The sequence below is a fragment of the Coregonus clupeaformis genome, chromosome 16, assembly GCF_020615455.1.
Source record: "Coregonus clupeaformis isolate EN_2021a chromosome 16, ASM2061545v1, whole genome shotgun sequence".
NCBI classification, from domain to species: Eukaryota; Metazoa; Chordata; class Actinopteri; order Salmoniformes; family Salmonidae; genus Coregonus; species Coregonus clupeaformis.
Genome location: NC_059207.1, coordinates 24,531,799 through 24,558,640, shown reverse-complemented (window position 1 = coordinate 24,558,640; position 26,842 = coordinate 24,531,799). Strand labels below are relative to the sequence as shown.

The following is a 26,842-nucleotide window of genomic DNA, read 5'->3' as shown; positions in this document are numbered from 1 at the left end:
TCCTTACACAGCTCTCTGGTCTTGGCCATTGTGGAGAGGTTGGAGTCTGTTTGATTGAGTGTGTGGACAGGTGTCTTTTATACAGGTAACGAGTTCAAACAGGTGCAGTTAATACAGGTAATGAGTGGAGAACAGGAGAGCTTCTTAAAGAAAAACTAACAGGTCTGTGAGAGCCAGAATTCTTACTGGTTGGTAGGTGATCAAATACTTATGTCATGCAATAAAATGCAAATTAATTACTTAAAAATCATACAATTTATGGATTTTTGTTTTAGATTCCGTCTCTCACAGTTGAAGTGTACCTATGATCAAAATTACAGACCTCTACATGCTTTGTAAGTAGGAAAACCTGCAAAATCGGCAGTGTATCAAATAATTGTTCTCCCCACTGTACAGTACCAGTCAAAGGTTTGGACACACCTACCTAATCCAGGATGTTTCTTTATTTTCACTATTTTCTACATTGTAGAATAATAGTGAAAACATCAAAACTATGAAATAACACATATGGAATCATGTAGTAGCCAAAAAATTGTTAAACTAATCAAAATATATTTATATTTGAGATTCTTCAAATAGCCATCCTTTGCCTTGATGACAGCTTTGCATTCTCTCAACCAGCTTCATTAGGTAGTCAATTAACAGGTGTGCTTTAAAAGTTAATTTGTGGAATTAATGTGTTTGAGCCAATCAGGTGTGTTGTGACAAGATAGGGGGGGAATACAGAAGATAGCCCTATTTGGTAAAAGACCAAGTCCATATTATGGCAAGAACAGCTCAAATAAGCAAAGAGAAATGACACTCCATCATTACTTTAAGACATGAAAGTCAGTCAATACGGAACATTTCAAGAACTTTGAAAGTTTCTTCAAGTGCAGTCGCAAAACCATCAAGCGCTATGATTAAACTGACTCTCATGAGGACCGCCACAGAAATGGAAGACCCAGAGTTACCTCTGCTGCAGAGGATAAGTTCATTAGAGTTACCAGCCTCAGAAATTGCAGCCCAAATAAATGCTTCACAGAGTTCAAGTAACAGACACATCTCAACATCAACTGTTCAGAGGAAGTTGTGTGAATCAGGCCTTCATGGTCGAATTGCTGCAAAGAAACCACTACTAAAGGACACCATTAAGAAGAAAATAATTGCTTGGGCCAAGAAACACGAGCAATGGACATTAGACCGGTGGAAATGTACCTTTATTTAACTAGGCAAGTTAGTTAAGAACAAATTCTTATTTACAATGACTATATGAAGAGTATAAAAGTGTGTTTGTGTGTGTGTGTAGCATCAATATGTATGTGTGTGTTTTGTGTGTGAGTTGGAGTGTCAGTGTAAGTATGTGTGAGTATAGTCCAGTGAGTGTGCATAGAGTCAGTGCAAGAGAGTCAGTGCAAAAAAAGGCTCAATGCAAAAAGTCCGGGTAGCCATTTGATTAACTGTTCAGCAGTCTTATGGCTTGGGGGTAGAAGCTGTTCAGGAGCCTTTTGGTCCCAGACTTGGCGCTCAAGTATCGCTTGCCGTGCAGTAGCAGAGTGAACAGTCTATGGCTTGGCCTGGGGTCTTTTGACTATTTTCCAGGACTTCCGCTGACACCGCCTGGTATAGAGGTCCTGGATGGCAGGGAGCTTGGCCCCAGTGATGTACTGGGCCATCCTTACCACCCTTTATAGCGTCTTGCGGTCGGATGCCAAGCAGTGGATGCCAAGCAGTTGCCATACCAAGCGGTGATGCAGCCAGTCAAGATGCTGTCAATGGTGAACTTTTTGAGGATCTGAGGGATCTGAGGGCCCATGCCATATCTCCTGAGGGGGAAGAAGGCTTAGGGGTTAGGTTTAGAATTAGGTTTAAGGGCTCCAAAAGGGTTCTTCGGCTGTCCTCATAGGAGAACCCTTTTTGGTTCCAGGTAAAACCCTTTTTGATTCCATGTAGAGCCCTCTGATGAAAGGGTTCTACATGGAACCCAAAATGGTTTTACTTGGAACCAAAAGGGTTCTACATGAAACCAGAAAGGGTTAGGGTTAGGGGGACAGCCAAATAACCCTTTTAGGTTAGACCACTGCGTGGCGCAGTGGTCTAAGGCACTGCATCGCAGTGCTAACTGTGCCACTAGAGATCCTGGTTCGAATCCAGGCTCTGTCGTAGCCGGCCGCGACCGGGAGACTCATGGGCGGCGCACAATTGGCCCTGCGTCGTCCAGGGTAAGGGAGGGAATGGCCGGCAGGGATGTAGCTCAGTTGATAGAGCATGGCGTTTGCAACGCCAGGGATGTGGGTTCGTTTCCCACGGGGGGCCAGTATAAAAAAAATATGTGTTCACTAACTGTAAGTCGCTCTGGATAAGAGCGTCTGCTAAATGACTGAAATGTAAATGTAAATGTTCTAGATAGCACCTTTTTTTCTAAGAGTGTAGGGTTAGGTCAAGTGGGAACATTTCGCCGTTCCCCACAAGGAAATAAGCTTTTTAGGCTTAGGTTTAGAATTAGAATTAGAGTTAGGGGTTAAGTTTAGGGTTAGGGGTTAGGGAAAATAGGATTTTGAATGGAAATCAATTGTTTGGTCCCCACAAGGATAGTAAAACAAACGTGTGTGTGTGTGTGTGTAACGGCTGCTGGATTACAGTCTGTCAAATCCAACACATGAAATCGTATGGTTTATTCATTAAACTTCACCTCAGATATGACAACAACAATATGACAACACACAGACACACGCATGTGTGTGTTTATACAACGGGTGGGTCTAATCCATTCCAGCCGGTGTCTATTCCACAAGTCACCACCGGCTAAAGCTATGATGTTGAAATGCCTATTTACTCTGTTCCATCTCACTGCACAATCAACTGTTTCATCAGCCCAGCCAGACAATGTATAAACTTGATCTCCACTGTAAAAAGCATCTAGACATTATCTCCCATTTCTTTTAGCAATTGGTTTTCAATAGCAGAGATTTGTATAAACCTTGCTGTCTGTCTCTCTGACATTTGCAACATTGTTTCAATATTGAAATTCCATCTCCAGCTGTTCCATAGTAATAAATGTGTAGTGGTCGGGAGTCGGGACGAGACAGACAGGCAGGCAGCTTTTCTCAGCCAGTCGAAATCATGAAAGCATAATGTTTATGGATATATACAAAGAAATGTCAATACAAAACAGGTCAAACTAAATGAATGCAGCTAGTTTGCAGTCTTTCCAGCTTCAGTTTGAAGTGATTGTGTTAGCTGTTTTGTTGGCTAGCTCCTCTGAACAACAGTGCCCCGACAAGAGAGCACATTTATTAGCTCATTGTTATGGATGTATACAAATAAATGTCACCAGAAAACAGCTTAAACAAATGCAAATGCAGGTGCTTTGCTGTTATTCTGGCTGCACTGTTTGACGTGACTGTAAGTTAGCCGTAGTTGACTAGCTAGCAAGCAAGGGATAAGAACGTTGCCAGTCAGTATGGCAATAGAACATTTAGACAAAAATACTTAATTACTGGGTCGCGTCTCTAGCAACAGAACCGATAGAACGAACGACCAGCCGGCTTGGGTAGCAACCCTAGATTTGTGTCGGGACTATATCTCGTGGAAGGATTAAATAGTATGAATAACTTCATCAAAATAATGTTTTTAATGAACATTTGTCAATCATTATTTGAAAATGTTGGTAACCCGTTGTATAAAAGTGATAATGCCCTCGAAGCCGGTGTTTGGAGGATATATCCGCTGATGATAAAATTTGATTGATTGATTGGTTGCTGCACAGCTATATTCAGGTCTCTCCAGAGATGTTCGATCAGGTTCAAGTCTGGGCTCTGGCTGGGCCACTCAAGGACATTCAGAGACTCCTGCGTTGTCTTGGCTGTGTGCTTAGGGTCGTTGTCCTGTTGGAAGGTGAACCTTCGCCCCAGTCTGAAGTCCTGAGCGCTCTGGAGCAGGTTTTCATCAAGGATCTCTTTGTACTTTGCTCCGTTCATCTTTCCTTCGATCCTGACGAGTCTCCAAGTCCCTACCGCTCAAAAACATCCCCACAGCATGATGCTGCCACCACCATGCTCCACCGTAGGGATGGTGCCAGGTTTCCTCCAGATGTGACGCTTGGCATTAAGGCCAAAGAGTTCAATCTTGGTTTCATCAGACCAGATAATCTTGTTTCTCATGGTCTGAGAGGCCTTTAGGTGCTTTTTGGCAAACTGCAAGCAGGCTGTCATGTGCCTTTTACTGAGGAGTGGCTTCTGTCTGGCCACTCTACCATAAAGACCTGATTGGTGGATTGCTGCAGAGATGGTTGTCCTTCTGGAAGGTTCTCCCATCTCCACAGAGGAACTCTGGAACTCTGTCAGAGTGACCATCGGGTTCTTGGTCACTTCCCTGACCAAGGTCCTTCCCCCCCGATTGCTCAGTTTGGCCGGGCGGCACGCTCTAGGAAGAGTCTTGGTGGTTCCGAACTTCACCCACTGTGTTCTTGGGGACCTTCAATGCTGCAGACATTTTTTGGTACCCTTCCCCAGATCTGTACCTCGACACAATCCTGTCTTGGAGCTCTACGGACAATTCCTTCGACCTCATGGCTTGATTTTTGCTCTGACATGCACTGTCAACTGTGGGACCTTATATAGACAGGTGTGTGCCTTTCCAAATCATGTCCAGTCAATTTAATTTACCACAGGTGGATTCCAATAGAGCTGTAGAAACATCTCAAGGATGATAAATGGAAACAGGATGCACCTGAGCTCAATTTCAAGTCTCATAGCAAAGGGTCTGAAAACGTATGTAAATAAGGTATTTCTGTTTTTCATTTTTATGGGGTATTGAAAAACTCCATTTTAGAATAAAGCTGTAACATAACAAAATGTGGAAAATGTAAAGGGGTCTGAATACTTTCCGAATGCACTGTATCCTCCAAACACCGGCTTCTCTGGCATTATCTCTTAAGTGCATCTCTGATGTGTGTGTGTGTGTGTGTGTGTGTGTGTTGTTCAGGACTTTGAGATGAACAGTGAGTTGAAGATGGGAGTGATTTATCTCTTAGAGGAGATACTCAGAGATCCAGACCTACTGCCACAGGAGAGAAAAGCTACTGCTAATATACTAAGGTACACACACACGCATGCACGCACACACACACAAACATGTACTAACACGTACACACATGCAGCTGCTGGCCACATACACTATATATACAAAAGTATGTGGACACCCCTTCAAATTAGTGGATTTGGCTTTTTCAGCCACACCCATTGCTGACAAGGTGTATAAAATCAAGCACACAGCCATGCAATCTCCATAGACAAACATTGGTAGTGGAATGGCCTTACTGAAGACTCAGTGACTTTCAACGTGGCACCGTCATAGGATGCCACCTTTCCAACAAGTCAGTTCGTCAAATTTCTGCCCTGCTGTTATTGTGAAGTGGAAACGTCTAGGAGCAACAACAGCTCAGCCACGAAGTGGTAGGACACACAAGCTCCCAGAACGGGACCGCCGAGGATATTGTCTGTCCTCGGTTGCAACACTCACTACCGAGTTCCAAACTGCCTCTGGAAGCAACATCAGCACAAGAACTGTTCATCGGGAGCTTCATGAAATGGGTTTCCATGGCCAAGCATGCCTAAGATCACCATGCGCAATGTCAAGCGTCGGCTGGAGTGGTGTAAAGCTCGCCGCCATTGGACTCTGGAGCAGTGGAAACTCATTCTCTCGAGTGATGAATCACGCTTCACCATCTGGCAGTCTGGGTTTGGCGGATGCCAGGTGAACGCTACCTGCCCCAATGCATAGTGTCAACTCTAAAGTTTGGTGGAGGAGGAAAAATGGTCTGTCGCTGATTTTCATGGTTCGGGCTAGGCCCCTTAGTTCCAGTGAAGGGAAATCTTAACGCTACAGCATACAATGACATTCAAGACGATTGTGTGCGTTTAACTTTTGTGGCAACAGTTTGGGGAAGGCCCTTTCCTGTTTCAGCATGACAATGCCCCATGCACAAAGCAAGGTCCATACAGAAATGGTTTATCGAGATCGGTGTGGAAGAACTTGACTGGCCTGCACAGAGCCCTGACCTCAATCCCATTGAACACCTTTGGGATGAATTGGAACGCCGACTGTGAGCCATGCCTATTCGCTCAACATCAGTGCTCAACCTCACTAATGCTCTTGTGGCTGAATGGAAGCAAGTCCCCAAGGCAATGTTCCAACATCTAGTGGAAAGCCTTCCCATAAGAGTGGAGGCTGTTTTAGCAGCAAAGGGGGGACCAACTCCATATTAATGCCCATGATTTTGGAATGAGATGTTCGACAAGCAGGTGTCTTTTACTTTTTGTCATGTAGTGTACTATGGTAGAGTCCCTATCTGTCACGATCGTCGACTGAAGACACGGACCAAGGCGCAGCGTGATAAGCATACATTTTATTTCGTAAACAACAAACCAAACGATACGTGAAGTCCTAGGTTAATACAAAACAAACCTTACGGAACAAGATCCCACAAACTAACTGGTGCCAACAGGCTGCCTAAGTATGGTCCCCAATCAGAGACAACCAGCTACAGCTGCCTCTGATTGGGAACCACCCTGGCCAACATAGATCTAAACGATCTAGAACAAAAAACATAGAAAACAAACAGATAGTGACACTATCAGCCTATTATTCAGGTTAAACATTAACATTTTAATTGTATGACAGCAGCCTGGACAATTACATGTCATGTACTTTGGTAGATCACTAATCTATTTTTATGACTAGTATTGACCAATCAGGTTAAACGTTTTTGCAGTACCCTTTCTCTGGATGAGCAGGAAGCAGACGCCCAGCTGAGGATAGAAGACATCCTTCAGATGGTGAGAAAACAACACTATCCACCAACCCCTCTCATTTACCCACAAACCTCTCTATCTAAGACATGGGGTGTATTCATTAGTGCACACAGTCGTAAAATAGAACACATTTTGCAACGAAAACAAGGCTTTCTTGTTGGACAAGTTCATGTTAGTCCCTAACCGTTTTGTCCCGTTTGATTCCGTTTGGTTCCTAGTGAATACACACCTGTGCATCACCAAATATGAGCTGATCATTGTAGTTAGGACATCCCTCCTTTCTAATTCACCTTAGCCCAGGTGAACTCTGCCCCCTTTGTACTGAACTGATACCTCTTCTGAACTTGCAAGTGAAGCAGTCCCCTACTACACTTCACCTTGGTAAGAGTGTCCACCCTCCTCTGATAACCAACCCCTTAGCACCATCCAGTAGAGAGACGCCAGTCAGAGTTCTGTCCAACCCCCTACCCCTCTCTCCATCAATCACGTCACTCGCCAACCTCTTATAATGTACATTAATAGGAGAACTGTGTTTGGCTTAGTTAGCTATATTTCAGAAGTTTTAGTATTTGATCAGATAGGTTAACTAAATAAATAAGTGAATTGTTCACCTCACAGTTAGCCAAGATTCTTACAATTGTTTACAGTTAGTTAGCAATTGCTTCTACACTAATTTGCTAGGTACATTAGCGCTGACGTGTCAATAATAACATGTAGTCAAAAATGACGGGTGTCTCCAGTTGTGTTTACATTTTACCATTGTGACGCTGGATATTTTTGCTCCCCTCTGCCTCCACTGGATGGGAAACTGCCCTCATCTCTGTCTGAAAACTGATCTATTCACTAACACATTAAGGGTGGGTTGCACCAACATGGATTAACTCTTAAACTGGGTTAAATCAAGGTTTAACTATTAATGTTGTTGCAAAAACTTTAAACCTAGTTTTATATGGATCCTATTCTGAACAAAAATATTAAACGCAACATTCAACCATTTCAAAGATTTTGCAGCGTTACAGTTCATATAAGGAAATCAGTCAACTGAAATAAATTAGGCCCTAATCTGGGAGGGCATAGGTCCGGAGCCAAGCCGACCCACTGGGGAGCCATGTCCAGCCAATCAGAATAAGTTTTTTTCCCACAAAAGGGCTTTATTACAGACAGAAATACTCCCCCCCTCTGACGATTCCGCAGATGAAGAAGCCAGATGTGGAAGTCCTGGGCTGGCGTGGTTACACGTGGTCGGCGGTTGTGAAGCTGGTTGGACGTAGGGTTGAAATAAAATATGTCGCTAATTACCATTTCAAAAGGATACAAAAAAAAACAGAACACAGCCATTTTAAAAGCACAGGGCTTGTGCAGCGTGTTATGCCTTCATTTTTCATCTTACAGGAATGATATACAGTGGGGAAAAAAAGTATTTAGTCAGCCACCAATTGTGCAAGTTCTACCACTTAAAAAGATGAGAGAGGCCTGTAATTTTCATCATAGGTACACGTCAACTATGACAGACAAAATGAGAAAAAAAAATCCAGAAAATCACATTGTAGGATTTTTAATGAATTTATTTGCAAATTATGGTGGAAAATAAGTATTTGGTCAATAACAAAAGTTTCTCAATACTTTGTTATATACCCTTTGTTGGCAATGACACAGGTCAAACGTTTTCTGTAAGTCTTCACAAGGTTTTCACACACTGTTGCTGGTATTTTGGCCCATTCCTCCATGCAGATCTCCTCTAGAGCAGTGATGTTTTGAGGCTGTCGCTGGGCAACACAGACTTTTAACTCCCTCCAAAGATTTTCTATGGGGTTGAGATCTGGAGACTGGCTAGGCCACTCCAGGACCTTGAAATGCTTCTTACGAAGCCACTCCTTCGTTGCCTGGGCGGTGTGTTTGGGATCATTGTCATGCTGAAAGACCCAGCCACGTTTCATCTTCAATGCCCTTGCTGATGGAAGGAGGTTTTCACTCAAAATCTAACGATACATGGCCCCATTCATTCTTTCCTTTACACGGATCAGTCGTCCTGGTCCCTTTGCAGAAAAACAGCCCCAAAGCATGATGTTTCCACCCCCATGCTTCACAGTAGGCATGGTGTTCTTTGGATGCAACTCAGCATTCTTTGTCCTCCAAACACGACGAGTTGAGTTTTTACCAAAAAGTTATATTTTGGTTTCATCTGACCATATGACATTCTCCCAATCCTCTTCTGGATCATCCAAATGCACTCTAGCAAACTTCAGACGGGCCTGGACATGTACTGACTTAAGCAGGGGGACACGTCTGACACTGCAGGATTTGAGTCCCTGACGGCGTAGTGTGTTACTGATGGTAGGCTTTGTTACTTTGGTCCCAGCTCTCTGCAGGTCATTCACTAGGTCCCCCTGTGTGGTTCTGGGATTTTTGCTCACCGTTCTTGTGATCATTTTGACCCCACGGGGTGAGATCTTGCGTGGAGCCCCAGATCGAGGGAGATTATCAGTGGTCTTGTATGTCTTCCATTTCCTAATAATTGCTCCCACAGTTGATTTCTTCAAACCAAGCTGCTTACCTATTGCAGATTCAGTCTTCCCAGCCTGGTGCAGGTCTACAATTTTGTTTCTGGTGTCCGTTGACAGCTCTTTGGTCTTGACCATAGTGGAGTTTGGAGTCTGACTGTTTGAGGTTGTGGACAGGTGTCTTTTATACTGATAACAAGTTCAAACAGGTGCCATTAATACAGGTAACGAGTTGAGGACAGAGGAGCCTCTTAAAGAAGAAGTTACAGGTCTGTGAGAGCGAGAAATCTTGCTTGTTTGTAGGTGACCAAATACTTATTTTCCACCATAATTTGCAAATAAATTCATAAAAAATCCTACAATGTGATTTTCTGGATTTTTTTTTCTCAATTTGTCTGTCATAGTTGACGTGTACCTATGATGAAAATTACAGGCCTCTCTCATCTTTTTAAGTGGGAGAACTTGCACAATTGCTGGCTGACTAAATACTTTTTTTCCCCACTGTATGACATTGCCAGCTGTAATATTTGAGCTAGATTTCCAAAAAGGCAAGTGCTGTTGCTTTCAAATGATATATCACTTTCTATTTTCTGACCGAAATTAACCCAGTAGGACCACTTAGGCTAAGCTCTGCGGAACTGGTACAAAACAATCGCTCGGTTTAACAGGTTTCAAGTTAATCAAATGTCAGTGTATGTGCTTTATATTCATTGTGATTAACATTTTTAGCTCCTGTGTTTTATCATGTTTGTAAAACTCAACTAGCCAGTTTACTAATTTGACAATTAATTTCACCATTAGCCCAAAGTGAAAACTCACTTTGCTATCTAGCAAGCTAGCAAGGATTAGTGCTAATTTGTTTCCATAGAAATAGAATAAGAACATATTGCTATGGTGAAGCCATTATGACACGTGTCACTAATCATCGAGGGCTTGCAGTTGCGTCACAAATCACCTAGCAACCGCACCAGGCGCCATGTTGGAAGAACAAAGTCAGTCTGTTGGAAGTTCTCCAATCGTCCACATGGCTGGCTGCATTTTGCTACCACCGGAAACTTCGGGAATTATTTAGTTTTTTTAAGGATTCAGAAACGGAGGCAGTGGGAGAACCTTTTCAAGTAAGTAAATATATTTTGAAATGATATCATTAGCTAGCTTGCTTGCTACAGAACCTTGGTGTGCAGGTTAACTCAAATGAGCTGCTAATGTAATGTTTGCTAGTGAGCTAACTTTACATACTGTATAGCTAGCTAAGTGAATTAAATTTCACCAGCTTGCTAACTTCAAATTAGCTAGTTAGCTAGCTTCTTGATGTATTTATTATTGTAACTGTTCATGCATTTGTAGATAGGTAGCTAACTAACAGCCATGGAAGAAGGTGAACGGATTAGCTAGCAGTTCCAGCTTTCAGAAGGGAGAGTAGGCTTCTCTGGATAGGGCAGGTACCTTTGTGGGAGGACATTATGAAAATACTCTCCAGTTCCAGTCCCTAGCGAGAAAAACTGAGGACAGAGAGATATAACAACATAATATTCAGTGCTGCCTAATTTGAGGGTAATACAGCCTGTTTCTTTTGTGATGTTTTCTGTCCTCAGATACAGAGAGCCGTAAAACCCTGTCTGCAGATGAAGAGGTCCCAATGAATGTCCCAAGAGAATAAGGGTACATCCTTGTATACCATGGATGTTAGCACATTTTGTGAACAAAAATACAGTTTAAAAGTCACACACAATGTATAAACCTATTACAATTGGAGCAGGCCAACCCTGCTGGGTGTGCATGCTTCTGTTCCAGCCCAGCACTAACACACATGATTCAATGTATCAAACCTAATTAGTTAATAATCAAGTGTGCTATTGCTGGGCTGGAACAGAAGTCTGCTCCCCCCGTAGATCAGGGATCAGTGGAGCGGATTGTCCCGGGCTTGTGGCTGTCTAGACATCAACATAACCTACGTTGTTACCATGACAAAGACCAAGCCAGTGGGAGTACCGTTGAGGACAGTGGTGTCTCTCTATCACCGGTGAAGGATCTTTTAAACAAACAAAAACAGTTCTACAAACAGTTGTTCCAACAACACGAAAATAGCTTCAAGTGTTTTGTCCAAATACTGCTGGAGTCAACTAATAAATGAATGGAATACCTGACCAGAGTGGTCCAGGACCTGAAGAACAGTTTGCAGTTCTCCCAGGGTCAGCTCAATGAGTTCAAACAGGATAACGGCAAGATGACAGCAATCTGTAAGTCACTGAGAGAGGACATCAGTTCTGTATGTGAATCCATGATAACAGTGACGGAGGACAATAGGGTGGAAAAACTTTGTTGTGGACGGAATTGCAGAATCTCCTCATGAGACCTGGACGGAGTCTGAGTACAAAGTGAGGGAAATTATCTCAGAAAAATTGAAGATGGACCACAGGAAGATTGAGGTGGAGCACGCCCACAGGACTGGAAAACCCACCACCGACTCAGGTGACAGGCCCGATAGTGGTCAAGTTCCTGAGGTTCAAGTACAAGGTAGCTGTTCTGGAAAGAGCCAAGAACTTGAGAGGAATGTATATCTTTCTCAAAGAGGACTATCCTGAAGCTGTGCGCCAGAATAAGAAAGAACTTATCTCAGCCATGAAAGCTGCCAGAAAACGAGGGGACATTGCTTACATCTGCTATGACAGGCTCATTGTCCCAAAAGCCTGGAAGCGATGAGAGAGCCAAGCCTATGGGTTCATAGCTTCAGCTCCACAGCACACACACACACCAACTGATTAATGGACTGCTGAATGTATATATTTTTATCTTGCTTTGTTTGCTCTTTTCCATATTATGTCTATATTCTGCCCTCGCAAAAGAGTCCCCTTCTTAAGCTTAGCATATACAGTGGGGCGAACAAGTATTTGATACACTGCCGATTTTGCAGGTTTTCCTACTTACAAAGCATGTAGAGGTCTGTAATTTTTATCATAGGTACACTGCAACTGTGAGAATCCAGAAAATCACATTGTATGATTTTTAAGTAATTAATTTGCATTTTATTGCATGACATACGTATTTGATACATCAGAAAAGCAGAACTTAATATTTGGTACAGAAACCTTTGTTTGGAATTACATAGATCATACGTTTCCTGTAGGTCTTGACCAGGTTTGCACACACTGCAGCAGGGATTTTGGCCCACTCCTCCATACAGACCTTCTCCTGATCCTTCAGGTTTCAGGGCTGTCACTGGGCAATACGGGCTTTCAGCTCCCTCCAAAGATGTTCTATTGGGTTCAGGTCTGGAGACTCCAGGACCTTGAGATGCTTCTTACGGAGCCACTCCTTAGTTGCCCTGGCTGTGTGTTTCGGGTCGTTGTCATGCTGGAAGACCCAGCCACGACCCATCTTCAATGCTCTTACTGAGGGAAGGAGGTTGTTGGCCAAGATCTCACGACACATGGCCCCATCCATCCTCCACTCTATACGGTGCAGTCGTCCTGTCCCCTTTGCAGAAAAGCATCCCCAAAGAATGATGTTTCCACCTCCATGCTTCACGGTTGGGATGGTGTTCTTGGGGTTGTACTCATCCTTCTTCCTCCAAACACGGCGAGTGGAGTTTAGACCAAAAAGCTATATTTTTGTCTCATCAGACCACATTACCTTCTCCCATTCCTCCTCTGGATCATCCAGATGGTCATTGGCAAACTTCAGATGGGCCTGGACATGCGCTGGCTTGAGCAGGGGGACCGTGCGTGCGCTGCAGGATTTTAATCCATGACGGCGTAGTGTGTTACTAATGGTTTTCTTTGAGACTGTGGTCCCAGCTCTCTTCAGGTCATTGACCAGGTCCTGCCGTGTAGTTCTGTTAGGCTATGGTTCAACCCAGCACTCAGAGAAACAAACACGACAAAGGGAGTGGAAGAAACAAAAATATTTAATAAAAGTTTAAATTGTCTTAGTCCAAAAACAACTGAAGTAAAGGAACAGAGTGGGCTAGTCGGCTCCGGAGGAAGGAGAGGCTGAGGCAGGCAGGCAGGCAGGCAGGCAGGCAGGCCGACAGGCAGGAAGGCAGGCAGGTTGGGAGGTATGTCCGAAACTAAAGACAAAACAAATGACAGGTTAAGGAGAGTGGAGAGCCAGGCTGAAGACAAAGACAAAATAACTTTACTGGTGAGCCAAGTTACCGCTCTGGTAAGAACAACGATCTGGCGCCGGTGGAGAGCCATGCCCCGGAATTAGTAGTGCAGGTTGATTAGAGAATAGGATGCAGCTGCGTAGGCAGGAATCACTGGAAACAACCCGCAGCTGCACAGGAGAGGCAGATCCTGAGCACGCCCCTGATCCACTCCAGACACACCCACATAAAGGGGACAAACACACATACAGATACAACAGACACAGAGGGGACAAAACAAGGAGGAAGGGAAACAGAAAAGGGAGAGACAAGCTGCCCACATAACAGTACCCCCCCCTCAATGGTCGCCACCTGGCGACCCACCAGGCCTGTCAGGGTTGTCGTGATGGAAGTCCGTGATCAACTGAGGATCCAACACAAAACGCTTAGGGACCCAAGACCTCTCCTCTGGTCCATAACCTTCCCAATCGACTAGGTATTGGAGACCCCTACCCCGCCTCCGAGAGTCCAGTAGCCTACTGACGGTGTAGGCCGGATGGTCGTCAATGAGACGAACAGGTGGAGGTGGAACAGCCGGCGGACACAAAAGGCTGGAGGACACAGGTTTCAGTTGGGAGACGTGGAAAGTAGGGTGTATCTTCATGGCTGAAGGCAACTTCAAACGAACGCATAGCGGGGTTAATGATGGACTCCACCACAAACGGACCCAGGTACCGAGGAGACAGCTTGCGTGATTTGGTACGAAGAGGTACGTTCTTAGACGACAGCCAAACCTCTTGACCAGGATGAAACACAGGTGCGGGAGTCCTGCTCCTATCCGCTGTCATCTTGTTCCTGTCGGTGGTCCAGGCAACGCTTCCGAGCGTCGCGCCACACTCTCTGGCAGCGGCGGAGGTTCTCCTGAACCGAAGGAACAGCCAATTCCTTCTCCTGAGCAGGAAACAGAGGGGGTTGATAACCCATGGTAACCTCGAAGGGTGAAAGACCAGTGGCAGAGGTGGTGAGGGAGTTGTGGGCGTACTCTATCCAAGGCAGATGTTTGGCCCAGGATGATGGATGTTGAGCAGCCACACAACGAAGGGTTGCTTCGAGGTCTTGATTGGCTCTTTCTGTTTGACCGTTGGTCTGGGGATGAAACCCTGAGGACAGACTAACGGAAGCACCCAAAGCAGAACAGAAAACCTTCCAAACACGGGAAGTAAACTGTGGGCCTCTATCAGATACGATGTCCACAGGTATTCCATGGGGACGGAATACATGTTGGACTAGGAGGTCCGCTGTCTCACTGGCAGACGGTAATTTTGGTAATGCTATATAGTGAACAGATTTAGAGAATCTGTCCACAATGGTAAGTATAGTATCATTACCTTCAGACTTGGGTAGGCCGGTGACAAAATCCATGGCTATGTGGGACCAGGGACGGCTGGGAACTGGGAGGGGTAGCAGCAGCCCCGAAGGGGACTGATGGGAGGCTTTGCCCCGAGCACAGGTTGAACAGGCTGCCACAAAAGCCCGAACGTCAGTTTCCATTGAAGGCCACCAAAAATGTCTCCTAAGCAGCGTCAACGTGCGTCTCATCCCAGGGTGACCAGCAAAACGGGAGGTGTGAATCCACTGCAACACCTGAGACCGGACCGTCTCGGGAACAAAGAGTAGGTTGGGAGGTCCATCACCTGGTCCCGGGTCCGTGGCAAGTGCAGTCTTCACAAGAGACTCGATCTCCCACTGAACAGCCGCCACGACGCATGAGGAAGGCAGGACTGCCTCAGGCTCGCTGGTCTCCGAAGGGTCAGCAAACTGGCGGGACAAAGCATCTGGTTTAACATTTCTTGACCCCGGTCTGTATGTAAGAATAAAGTTAAACCTACTAAAAAACAGGGCCCATCTGGCTTGGCGTGAGTTGAGTCTCTTAGTGGCTTGGATGTAAGCCAAGTTCTTGTGGTCTGTCCAGACCACAAACGGCAGTTCAGCTCCATCCAGCCAGTGCCGCCATTCTTCCAGTGCTAGCTTGACCGCCAGCAGTTCTCGGTTTCCAACGTCGTAATTCCGTTCTGTGGGTGACAATTTTTGGAGAAAAAAGCACAGGGGTGAAGCTTTTGGTCAGTGGGGGGAGCGCTGGGAGAGGACGGCTCCCACACCTGAGTCCGACGCGTCCACCTCCACAACAAACTGCAGAGAGGTATTGGGGTGTATCAACACAGGGGAGGTGGAAAACAGTTCCTTCAAAACCCCTACCGCCTGCTCCGCCTCAGGGGACCACAGAAAAGGGACTTTTGGGGATGTGAGTCTAGTAAGGGGTGCCACCACTTTACTAAAACCCCTTAATGAACCTACGGTAGAAGTTAGCAAAGCCCAAAAATCGTTGAAGTTGCTTACGGGTGGTGGGTATGGGCCATTCCGTCACTGCCCGGATCTTCTCGGGGTCCGCCTTCACCTGCCCGCTCTCAATGATGAAACCAAGGAACGATGTAGACTGTTTGTGGAACTCACACTTCTCTGCTTTGACATACAGCTTGTTTTCCAAGAGCCGTTGAAGGACTTGACGGACGTGTGACTCATGCTCCTCGGGTGACTTGGAAAAAACAAGAATATCATCCAGGTATACAAAGACAAAACGGTTCAAAAAATCCCTAAGAACATCGTTCACCATGGCTTGGAAAACAGCAGGGGCGTTTGAGAGCCCAAAGGGCATGACCAAATACTCAAAATGTCCCAGTGGAGTGTTGAAAGCGGTTTTCCACTCATCTCCCTTACGGATCCGGACAAGGTGATAAGCGTTCCTGAGGTCGAGCTTGGAGAAAACTGTGGCGCCATGCAGAGGTTCAAAAGCAGAGTTGATGAGTGGAAGGGGATACTTGTTTTTAACAGTTATGTTGTTTAAACCCCTGAAATCGATACAGGGGCGTAACGACTTGTCCTTCTTTTCCACGAAAAAGAAACCTGCACCCAAAGGAGACGACGAGGGACGGATTATGCCCGAGACCAGAGAATCACCAATGTACTGCTCCATTGCCTCTCTTTCCGGTCGGGACAGATTGTATAAGCGACTAGAGGGCAAGGGAGCACCAGGAAGCAGTTCAATAGGGCAATCATAAGGCCTATGTGGTGGTAGAGACAGAGCCTTGTCCTTACTGAAAACCTCCGCTAAGTCATGGTATTCTTTGGGGACAGATGACAGATCAAGAGGAGCTGAGGGATGAGTTGGGTTACACTTAGTGGGGGGAACCGCTGACCTAAGGCACTCTGAATGGCAGTTAGTGCTCCAACTGAGAATGGTGTGACGTGTCCAATCAATTTGTGGGTTGTGAAGAGCCAACCAGGGGAAGCCAAGGATTAGGGAGGTAGCTGAGCCAGACATAACTCTTAGCTGAATGCTTTCACAATGATTGCCAGAAATCACTAGGGAAACGGGGGTGGTTTGATGAGTTATCTCCGCGAGGAGGCGCCCATCAAGGGCTGTGACCCGAATGGGGGTAGGTAGTGGCTCCATGGGGATACGAGCTTGTGTAACGAACTGGTGGCTAATAAAGTTGTCTTCTGCACCTGAGTCTATGAGAGCTGAGAGTGGCAGGGATTGACTCTGGAAACGTAAGGTTACAGGTACTTGTAATCGGGGAATGATGGGTTCAGGATCTAACTCTGGGCTCGCAAGTAGACCCACCGTTACGAGCGAGCCTTGTCTTTTGGCCGCTTAGGGCATGTAGCCAGAATGTGTGTGGCGTCTCCACAGTACAGGCACTCACCCGCCTGGAGGCGCCGTTGCCGTTCTGCTGGAGGTAGTCGAGCTCGACCCACTTGCATAGGTTCCTCCTCTGTGCTCGGGATGGAATCAGGAATAAGAAGCTGCCGGCTCCGGGGAGGCGAGACTCGAGTGGTTGAAGGCTGGGGAACTCGTCCTCCTAGATGCGGCCGACCGCCTCTCTCCCGACGCCTCTCCCGCAACCGGTTGTCTAGCTTAATGGACAGGGAAACGAGAGAATGTAAATCATGTGGCTCGTCACGAGCAGCCAGTTCATCCTTAATGGCTTCATTCAAACCGTTTAGAAATGCTCCTTGAAGTGCCACATTGTTCCACTTGGAGTCCGCTGCCAAAGTCCAGAACTCAATAGAGTACTCAGCCACACTGTTAGAACCCTGCCTCAAATTAAAAAGTATCTTGGAGGAATTACCCACATGGTCAGGATGGTCAAAAACAGTCTTCAATTTAGCAGAAAAATCAGCGAAAGTCAATCCAGTCAAAGTTTGATTTGAGCACACAGCCTCAGCCCAAACCAGAGCTCTCCCTCTTAACAGCCCCAGAACATAATGTACCTTAGAGGAATCAGTAGAAAATGACAGTGGTCTCTGCCGAAAAATCAAGTCACACTGAAGCAAAAATCCCGGCACTTGTCCAATTCTCCATTGAACGGTTCAGGCGACGTGACAGGGGGTTCCCGATGGAACGAAGCCTGCATCATGTCTGAGGAACCAACTTGGGGTGCATCAAACTGGGGGTCAGAGAGAGATGGAGAACTGATAACAGACAATTTAGAGACTTGTGTAGTTAACTGAGTCACCTGGTTCAGCAGTTGATGATTATTTTCCAAAAGAGTCCGAATCAGTTGGTCATGCTGTCCTAGCAACGTTCCTTGAGCCTGGATAGCTTGTTGGAAGCTGTCTTCGTTTGCCCCGTGCTGTCTCTCTGTTGGGTCCATGGCCAGATCGTTCTGTTAGGCTATGGTTCAACCCAGCACTCAGAGAAACAAACACGACAAAGGGAGTGGAAGAAACAAAAATATTTAATAAAAGTTAAAATTGTCTTAGTCCAAAAACAACTGAAGTAAAGGAACAGAGTGGGCTAGTCGGCTCCGGAGGAAGGAGAGGCTGAGGCAGGCAGGCAGGCAGGCAGGCAGGCCGACAGGCAGGAAGGCAGGCAGGTTGGGAGGTATGTCCGAAACTAAAGACAAAACAAATGACAGGTTAAGGAGAGTGGAGAGCCAGGCTGAAGACAAAGACAAAATAACTTTACTGGTGAGCCAAGTTACCGCTCTGGTAAGAACAACGATCTGGCGCCGGTGGAGAGCCATGCCCCGGAATTAGTAGTGCAGGTTGATTAGAGAATAGGATGCAGCTGCGTAGGCAGGAATCACTGGAAACAACCCGCAGCTGCACAGGAGAGGCAGATCCTGAGCACGCCCCCTGATCCACTCCAGACACACCCACATAAAGGGGACAAACACACATACAGATACAACAGACACAGAGGGGACAAAACAAGGAGGAAGGGAAACAGAAAAGGGAGAGACAAGCTGCCCACATAACAAGTTCTGGGCTGATCCCTCACCTTCCTCATGATCATTGATGCCCCACGAGGTGAGATCTTGCATGGAGCCCCAGACCGAGGGTGATTGACCGTCATCTTGAACTTCTTCCATTTTCTAATAATTGTGCCAAGAGTTGTTGCCTTCTCACCAAGCTTCTTGCCTATTTTCCTGTAGCCCATCCCAGCCTTGTGCAGGTCTACAATTTTATCCCTGATGTCCTTACACAGCTCTCTGGTCTTGGCCATTGTGGAGAGGTTGGAGTCTGTTTGATTGAGTGTGTGAACAGGTGTCTTTTATACAGGTAACGAGTTCAAACAGGTGCAGTTAATACAGGTAATGAGTAGAGAACAGGAGGGCTTCTTAAAGAAAAACTAACAGGTCTGTGAGAGCTGGAATTCTTACTGGTTGGTAGGTGATCAAATACTTATGTCATGCAATAAAATGCAAATTAATTACTTTAAAATCATATAATGTGATTTTCTGTATTTTTGTTTTAGATTCTGTCTCTCACAGTTGAAGTGTACCTATGAAAAAAAATGACAGACCTCTACATGCTTTGTAAGTAGGAAAACTTGCAAAATCGGCAGTGTATCAAATACTTGTTCTCCCCACTGCATATCCACAGTAAAACGAGTCCTGTATATCGACATAACCTGAAAGGCCGCTCAGCAAGGAAGAAGCCACTGCTCCAAAACCGCAATAAAAAACGTCAGATAACATTCATATATTAGCCATTTCTGAGACTCACTTCGGTAATTAGGATAAGGATATGTAATCTATAGAAGAGACAGGAATGCTTATGGGGAGGTGTTTCTGTATACAGTATATTCAGAGCCATATCCCTGTAATGCTTAGAGAAGATCTTATGTCAAGTGTTATTGAAGTGTAGTGGTTGCAGGTTCACCTGGCACATCTAAAGCCTTTTCTTTTGGGGTGTTGCTATAGGCCACCAAGTGCTAACAGTCAATATCTAAATAATATGTGAAATGATTGATAGTGTATGTGATGTAAACAGAGAGGTCTACTTTCTTGGGGACTTGAATATTGACTGGATTTCATCAAGCTGTCCGCTCAAGAGGAAGCTTCTCACTGTAACCAATGCCTGTAATCTGGTTCAGGTTATTAATCAACCTACCAGGGTGTTTACAAACACTACAGAAACAAGATCATCCACATGTATTGATCACATTTTTATTAATACTGTAGAACTCTATTCTAAAGCTGTATTCGTACCCATTGGATGTAGTGATCACAATATAGTGGCTATATCCAGGAAAGCCAAAGTTACAAAAACTGGGCCTAAAATAGTGTATTAGAAATCAAACAAAATATTTTGCTGTGACTCTTATGTGGAAAATATTTGTTGGTCTGAAGTGATTAATAAGGAGCATCCAGACGCTGCACTTGATGAATTTATGAGATTGCTTCTTCCAATTATTGATAAACATGCACCTGTTAAGAAACTGGCTATAGAACTGTTAAGGCTCCATGGATTGATGAGGAATTGAAAAACTGTATGGCTGAAAGAGATGGGGTAAAAGGAGTGGCTAATAAGTCTGGCTGCATATCTGACTGGCTGAATTACTGCAAATTAAGAAAGAATGTGACTAGACTTAACAAAAATAAGAAGAAACTGTATTATGAAGCCAAGATAAATGATATAAAGAATGATGGAAAAATAACTGTGGAGTACTTTTAATGAAATTATGGGCAGAAAGACAAATTCAAATCCATCTTTCATCGAATCAGATGGCTTATTCATCACAAAACCTTTTGATGTTGCCAATTATTTTAATGATTACTTCATTCGCAAAGTGGCCAAACAGACAGGAAATGCCAACAACTAACAGTGAGCCATCGTACTCATGTATATAAAAAAAATAATAATAATGAAAGAAAAGCATTGCAAGTTTGAATTTTGTAAAGTTAGTGTAGGAGAGGTGGAAAAATGATTGCTATCGATCAATAATGACAAACCTCCTGGCATTGACAACATAGATGGAAAGCTACTGAGGTTGGTAGCTAACTCTATAGCCACTCTTATCTGTCATATCTTTAATCTAAGCCTAGAGGAAAGTCTTTGTCCTCAGGCCTGGAGGGAAGCCAAAGTCATTCTGCTACCCAAGAGTGGTAAAGCGCACTTTACTCATTCTAACAGCAGACCTATCAGCTTGCTGCCAGCTCTTAGCAAACTGTTGGAAAGAATTGTGTTTGGCCAAATACAATGCTTCCATATCATGAATTCAGAGCTATCTATCTTATAGAAATACAAGGGTTTTCTTAAATGGAAGCTTCTCTAATGTCAAACATGTAAAGTGTAGCGTACCGCAGGGCAACTCTCTAGGCCCACTACTCTTTTCTATTTTTACCAATGACCTGCCACTGGCATTAAACAAAGCATGTGTGTCCATGTATGCTGATGATTCAACCATATACGCATTGGCAACCACAGCTAATGAAGTCAGTGAAACCCTTAACAAAGAGTTGCAGTCTGTTTTGGAGTGGATGCCCAGTAATAAACTGGTCCTGAACATCTCTAAAACTAAGAGCATTGTATTTGGTACAAATCACTCCTTAGGTTCTAGACCTCAGCTGAATCTGGTAATGAATTGTGTGGACGTTGAACAAGTTGAGGAAAATAAATTACTTGGTGTTACCTTAGATTATAAACTGTCATGGTCAAAACATAGATTCAATGGTTGTAAAGATGGGGAGAGGTCTGTCCGTAATAAAGACATGCTCTGCTTTTTTGACACCACACTCCACAAAGAAAGTTCTGCAGGCTCTAGTTTTATCTTATCTTGAATATTGTCCAATCATTTGGTCAAGTGCTGCAAAGAAAGACCTACTTAAGCTGCAGCTGGCCCAGAACAGAGTGGCACATCTTGCTCTTCAGTGTAATCATAGGGCTAATATTAATACTATGCATGCCAGTCTCTCTTGGCTAAGAGTTGAGGAGAGACTGACCGTATCACTTCTTCTATTTATAAGAAACACGAAAGTGTTGAAAATCCAAAATTGTTTGCATAGTCAACTTACACACAGCTCTGACACACACACCTACCCCACCAGACATGCCACCAGGGGTCTTTAGCTATATTTTTGTCTCATCAGACCACATGACCTTCTCCCATTCCTCCTCTGGATCATCCAGATGGTCATTGGCAAACTTCAGACGGGCCTGGACATGCGCTGGCTTGAGCAGGGGGACCTTGCGTGCGCTGCAGGATTTTAATCCATGACGGCGTAGTGTGTTACTAATGGTTTTCTTTGAGACTGTGGTCCCAGCTCTCTTCAGGTCATTGACCATGTCCTGCCGTGTAGTTCTGGGCTGATCCCTCACCTACCTCATGATCATTGATGCCCCACGAGGTGAGATCTTGCATGGAGCCCCAGACCGAGGGTGATTGACCATCATCTTGAACTTCTTCCATTTTCTAATAATTGTGCCAACAGTTGTTGCCTTCTCACCAAGCTGCTTGCCTATTGTCCTGTAGCCCATCCCAGCCTTGTGCAGGTCTACAATTTTATCCCTGATGTCCTTACACAGCTCTCTGGTCTTGGCCATTGTGGAGAGGGTGGAGTCTGTTTGATTGAGTGTGTGGACAGGTGTCTTTTATACAGGTAACGAGTTCAAACAGGTGCAGTTAATACAGGTAATGAGTGGAGAACAGGAGGGCTTCTTAAAGAAAAACTAAAAGGTCTTTGAGAGCCGGAATTCTTACTGGTTGGTAGGTGATCAAATACTTATGTCATGCAATAAAATGCAAATTAATTACTTAAAAATCATACAATGTGGTTTTCAGGATTTACAGTTGAAGTGTACCTATGATAAAAATTACAGACCTCTACATGCTTTGTAAGTAGGAAAACCTGTAAAATCGGCAGTGTATCAAATACTTGTTCTCCCCACTGTAGATAAAGCCGGTACAGCTACTGTAGTGTTGAAGGATGATTTATTGCCAGCGCTTCATAGGTACAGTAATAGTGACTGAAATGAGTATAACTGAAATATAGAAAGAAAAGAACAATGTGACTTATTGTATGCTAGCTGAAGACTAGGCTATATTCTTAATAAAACACAGCATGTATTTGTATACATGTCCATAAAACAGAAATATGCAGCATTATGCATTAAATCGGATGTAAATAATTCCCCAAAACATCAAGATCAAATGCACTGAACAGATATCCATCAAGAAGATTCATAAATCTCATTAAAACGATCAGCCGTACAAAATATCATCATGAATTGAATGCCAAATATGTTATGATTAATTTTACTGACAGACAATGCTTCTACAAAATGATAGCAAGAAGGATGGAGTTTGATAACGTCTGCAGCGCCAAAGTGTGACTTTCACCATTTTGGAATGTAACAATTCTTCTTCTACAGGATTTAGCGCATTAAACGAACAACACACATCAATACAGGACAGTGGCCCCCAAGTGGTCAACAATGGAATTACACGATAGCCTAAAGGAACTTAAACCCAACTACAGGGGCCAGAACAGTCTATCTCTGATAAGCGACCCATGAAAGGGATGAAAATAGCCCATATTAATGTATGTAGCCTTAGAAATGAGGTTCAAGAAATCAATAACTTGCTAACATCAGATAATTCATATATTAGCCATTTCTGAGACTCACTTCGGTAATTAGGATAAGGATATGTAATCTATAGAAGAGACAGGAATGCTTATGGGGAGGTGTTTCTGTATACAGTATATTCAGAGCCATATCCCTGTAATGCTTAGAGAAGATCTTATGTCAAGTGTTATTGAAGTGTAGTGGTTGCAGGTTCACCTGGCACATCTAAAGCCTTTTCTTTTGGGGTGTTGCTATAGGCCACCAAGTGCTAACAGTCAATATCTAAATAATATGTGAAATGATTGATAGTGTATGTGATGTAAACAGAGAGGTCTACTTTCTTGGGGACTTGAATATTGACTGGATTTCATCAAGCTGTCCGCTCAAGAGGAAGCTTCTCACTGTAACCAATGCCTGTAATCTGGTTCAGGTTATTAATCAACCTACCAGGGTGTTTACAAACACTACAGAAACAAGATCATCCACATGTATTGATCACATTTTTATTAATACTGTAGAACTCTATTCTAAAGCTGTATTCGTACCCATTGGATGTAGTGATCACAATATAGTGGCTATATCCAGGAAAGCCAAAGTTACAAAAACTGGGCCTAAAATAGTGTATTAGAAATCAAACAAAATATTTTGCTGTGACTCTTATGTGGAAAATATTTGTTGGTCTGAAGTGATTAATAAGGAGCATCCAGACGCTGCACTTGATGAATTTATGAGATTGCTTCTTCCAATTATTGATAAACATGCACCTGTTAAGGAACTGGCTATAGAACTGTTAAGGCTCCATGGATTGATGAGGAATTGAAAAACTGTATGGCTGAAAGAGATGGGGTAAAAGGAGTGGCTAATAAGTCTGGCTGCATATCTGACTGGCTGAATTACTGCAAATTAAGAAAGAATGTGACTAAACTTAACAAAAATAAGAAGAAACTGTATTATGAAGCCAAGATAAATGATATAAAGAATGATGGAAAAATAACTGTGGAGTACTTTTAATGAAATTATGGGCAGAAAGACAAATTCAAATCCATCTTTCATCGAATCAGATGGCTTATTCATCACAAAACCTTTTGATGTTGCCAATTATTTTAATGATTACTTCATTCGCAAAGTGGCCAAACAGACAGGAAATGCCAACAACTAACAGTGAGCCATCGTACTCATGTATATAAAAAAAATAATAATAATGAAAGAAAAGCATTGCAAGTTTGAATTTTGTAAAGTTAGTGTAGGAGAGATGGAAAAATGATTGCTATCGATCAATAATGACAAACCTCCTGGCATTGACAACATAGATGGAAAGCTACTGAGGTTGGTAGCTAACTCTATAGCCACTCTTATCTGTCATATCTTTAATCTAAGCCTAGAGGAAAGTCTTTGTCCTCAGGCCTGGAGGGAAGCCAAAGTCATTCTGCTACCCAAGAGTGGTAAAGCGCACTTTACTCATTCTAACAGCAGACCTATCAGCTTGCTGCCAGCTCTTAGCAAACTGTTGGAAAGAATTGTGTTTGGCCAAATACAATGCTTCCATATCATGAATTCAGAGCTATCTATCTTATAGAAATACAAGGGTTTTCTTAAATGGAAGCTTCTCTAATGTCAAACATGTAAAGTGTAGCGTACCGCAGGGCAACTCTCTAGGCCCACTACTCTTTTCTATTTTTACCAATGACCTGCCACTGGCATTAAACAAAGCATGTGTGTCCATGTATGCTGATGATTCAACCATATACGCATTGGCAACCACAGCTAATGAAGTCAGTGAAACCCTTAACAAAGAGTTGCAGTCTGTTTTGGAGTGGATGCCCAGTAATAAACTGGTCCTGAACATCTCTAAAACTAAGAGCATTGTATTTGGTACAAATCACTCCTTAGGTTCTAGACCTCAGCTGAATCTGGTAATGAATTGTGTGGACGTTGAACAAGTTGAGGAAAATAAATTACTTGGTGTTACCTTAGATTATAAACTGTCATGGTCAAAACATAGATTCAATGGTTGTAAAGATGGGGAGAGGTCTGTCCGTAATAAAGACATGCTCTGCTTTTTTGACACCACACTCCACAAAGAAAGTTCTGCAGGCTCTAGTTTTATCTTATCTTGAATATTGTCCAATCATTTGGTCAAGTGCTGCAAAGAAAGACCTACTTAAGCTGCAGCTGGCCCAGAACAGAGTGGCACATCTTGCTCTTCAGTGTAATCATAGGGCTAATATTAATACTATGCATGCCAGTCTCTCTTGGCTAAGAGTTGAGGAGAGACTGACCGTATCACTTCTTCTATTTATAAGAAACACGAAAGTGTTGAAAATTGTTTGCATAGTCAACATACACACAGCTCTGACACACACACCTACCCCACCAGACATGCCACCAGGGGTCTTTTCACAGTCCCCAAATTCAGAACAAATTCAAGAAAGCGTGCAGTATTATATAGAGCCATTATTGCATGGAACTCTGTTCCATCTCATATTGCTCAAAAAACAGCAAACCTGGTTTCAAAAAACAGATAAAGCAACACCTCATGGCACAACGCATCACCCCTATTTGACCTAGATAGTTTGTGTGTATGTATTGATATGCATGCCAGTCTCTCTTGGCTAAGAGTTGAGGAAAGACTGACTGTCCCCAGGTCCACTTATAAGAAACATTCATGTGTTGTAAATTCCAAATTGTTTGCAGTCATCTTACACACAGCACTGACACACACACTTACCCCACCAGACATGCCACCAGAGGTCTTTTCACAGTCCCCAGGTCCAGAACAAATTCAAGGAAACGTACAGTGTTATACAGAGCCATGAGTGTGTGGAACTCCCTTCCATCTTATAAAGCGCAAGTGAACAACAACCCTGGTTTTAAAAAACAAATAAAGCAAAACCTCACGGTACAACGCCTCTCCCCCATGTGACCTACTTGTTGTGTGTATGTACTGACGTCAGTGGCGGTCAGTGCCATTTAAGGTGAGGGGGAACCATTTTTTTTTCATGAGCTTGGCCTTATTGGATGAATGTCATTCATATTCCATTCACCCAGTTCAATGTAACAGCGATAGGTTTAAGCTACTACATAATATTCAAATGTTCCGTATACCCATCATGAGGTTGCTACAACCTAGCCTATAGATGAAAGTTTACAACGTAGGTGCACACAGGTCGAGAGACAAATTTGAGTTAACAGACAGTGACACATGGCAGTGACACAGTTGACAGACAATGACATTCAATACCGCCTTGCACACTCTTGCCTGCATCTAGCTGATATACTCAACAGTTGCAAACGAGAGTTTCTATTGGACAAATTCAACTATGTTTATCCCCGTTTTGTTCCATTTGCTTCCGTTTAAGAAATGTTTTTCAACAGAATCAGCGAAATGAATACACCCCTGATCACGCGTAAACACAGTTCGCTCTCTCACCTCTTCCCTTCGCTTTTGGATTTTAATGCACAACACATCAGCTGTATGTGACCAGGCAAAACTACTTTTTCAACCCAAACCGCTACAAATAGCCTACATTGTTGTCACCATATAA

General features: G+C 43.8%; 1 protein-coding gene across 1 annotated transcript in view; it reads left to right on the top strand.

The window, feature by feature from the left end:
• The window catches only part of rasgrf2b (Ras protein-specific guanine nucleotide-releasing factor 2b), a 153,795-nt gene that overhangs the window by 114,729 nt on the left and 12,224 nt on the right, over positions 1-26,842 (top strand). Inside the window, exons 21-22 of the mRNA XM_041900513.2 lie at positions 4,966-5,078; positions 6,755-6,818. Coding sequence (XP_041756447.1) covers positions 4,966-5,078; positions 6,755-6,818 — 177 coding nt within the window. The remainder of the gene's footprint in view (positions 1-4,965; positions 5,079-6,754; positions 6,819-26,842) is intronic.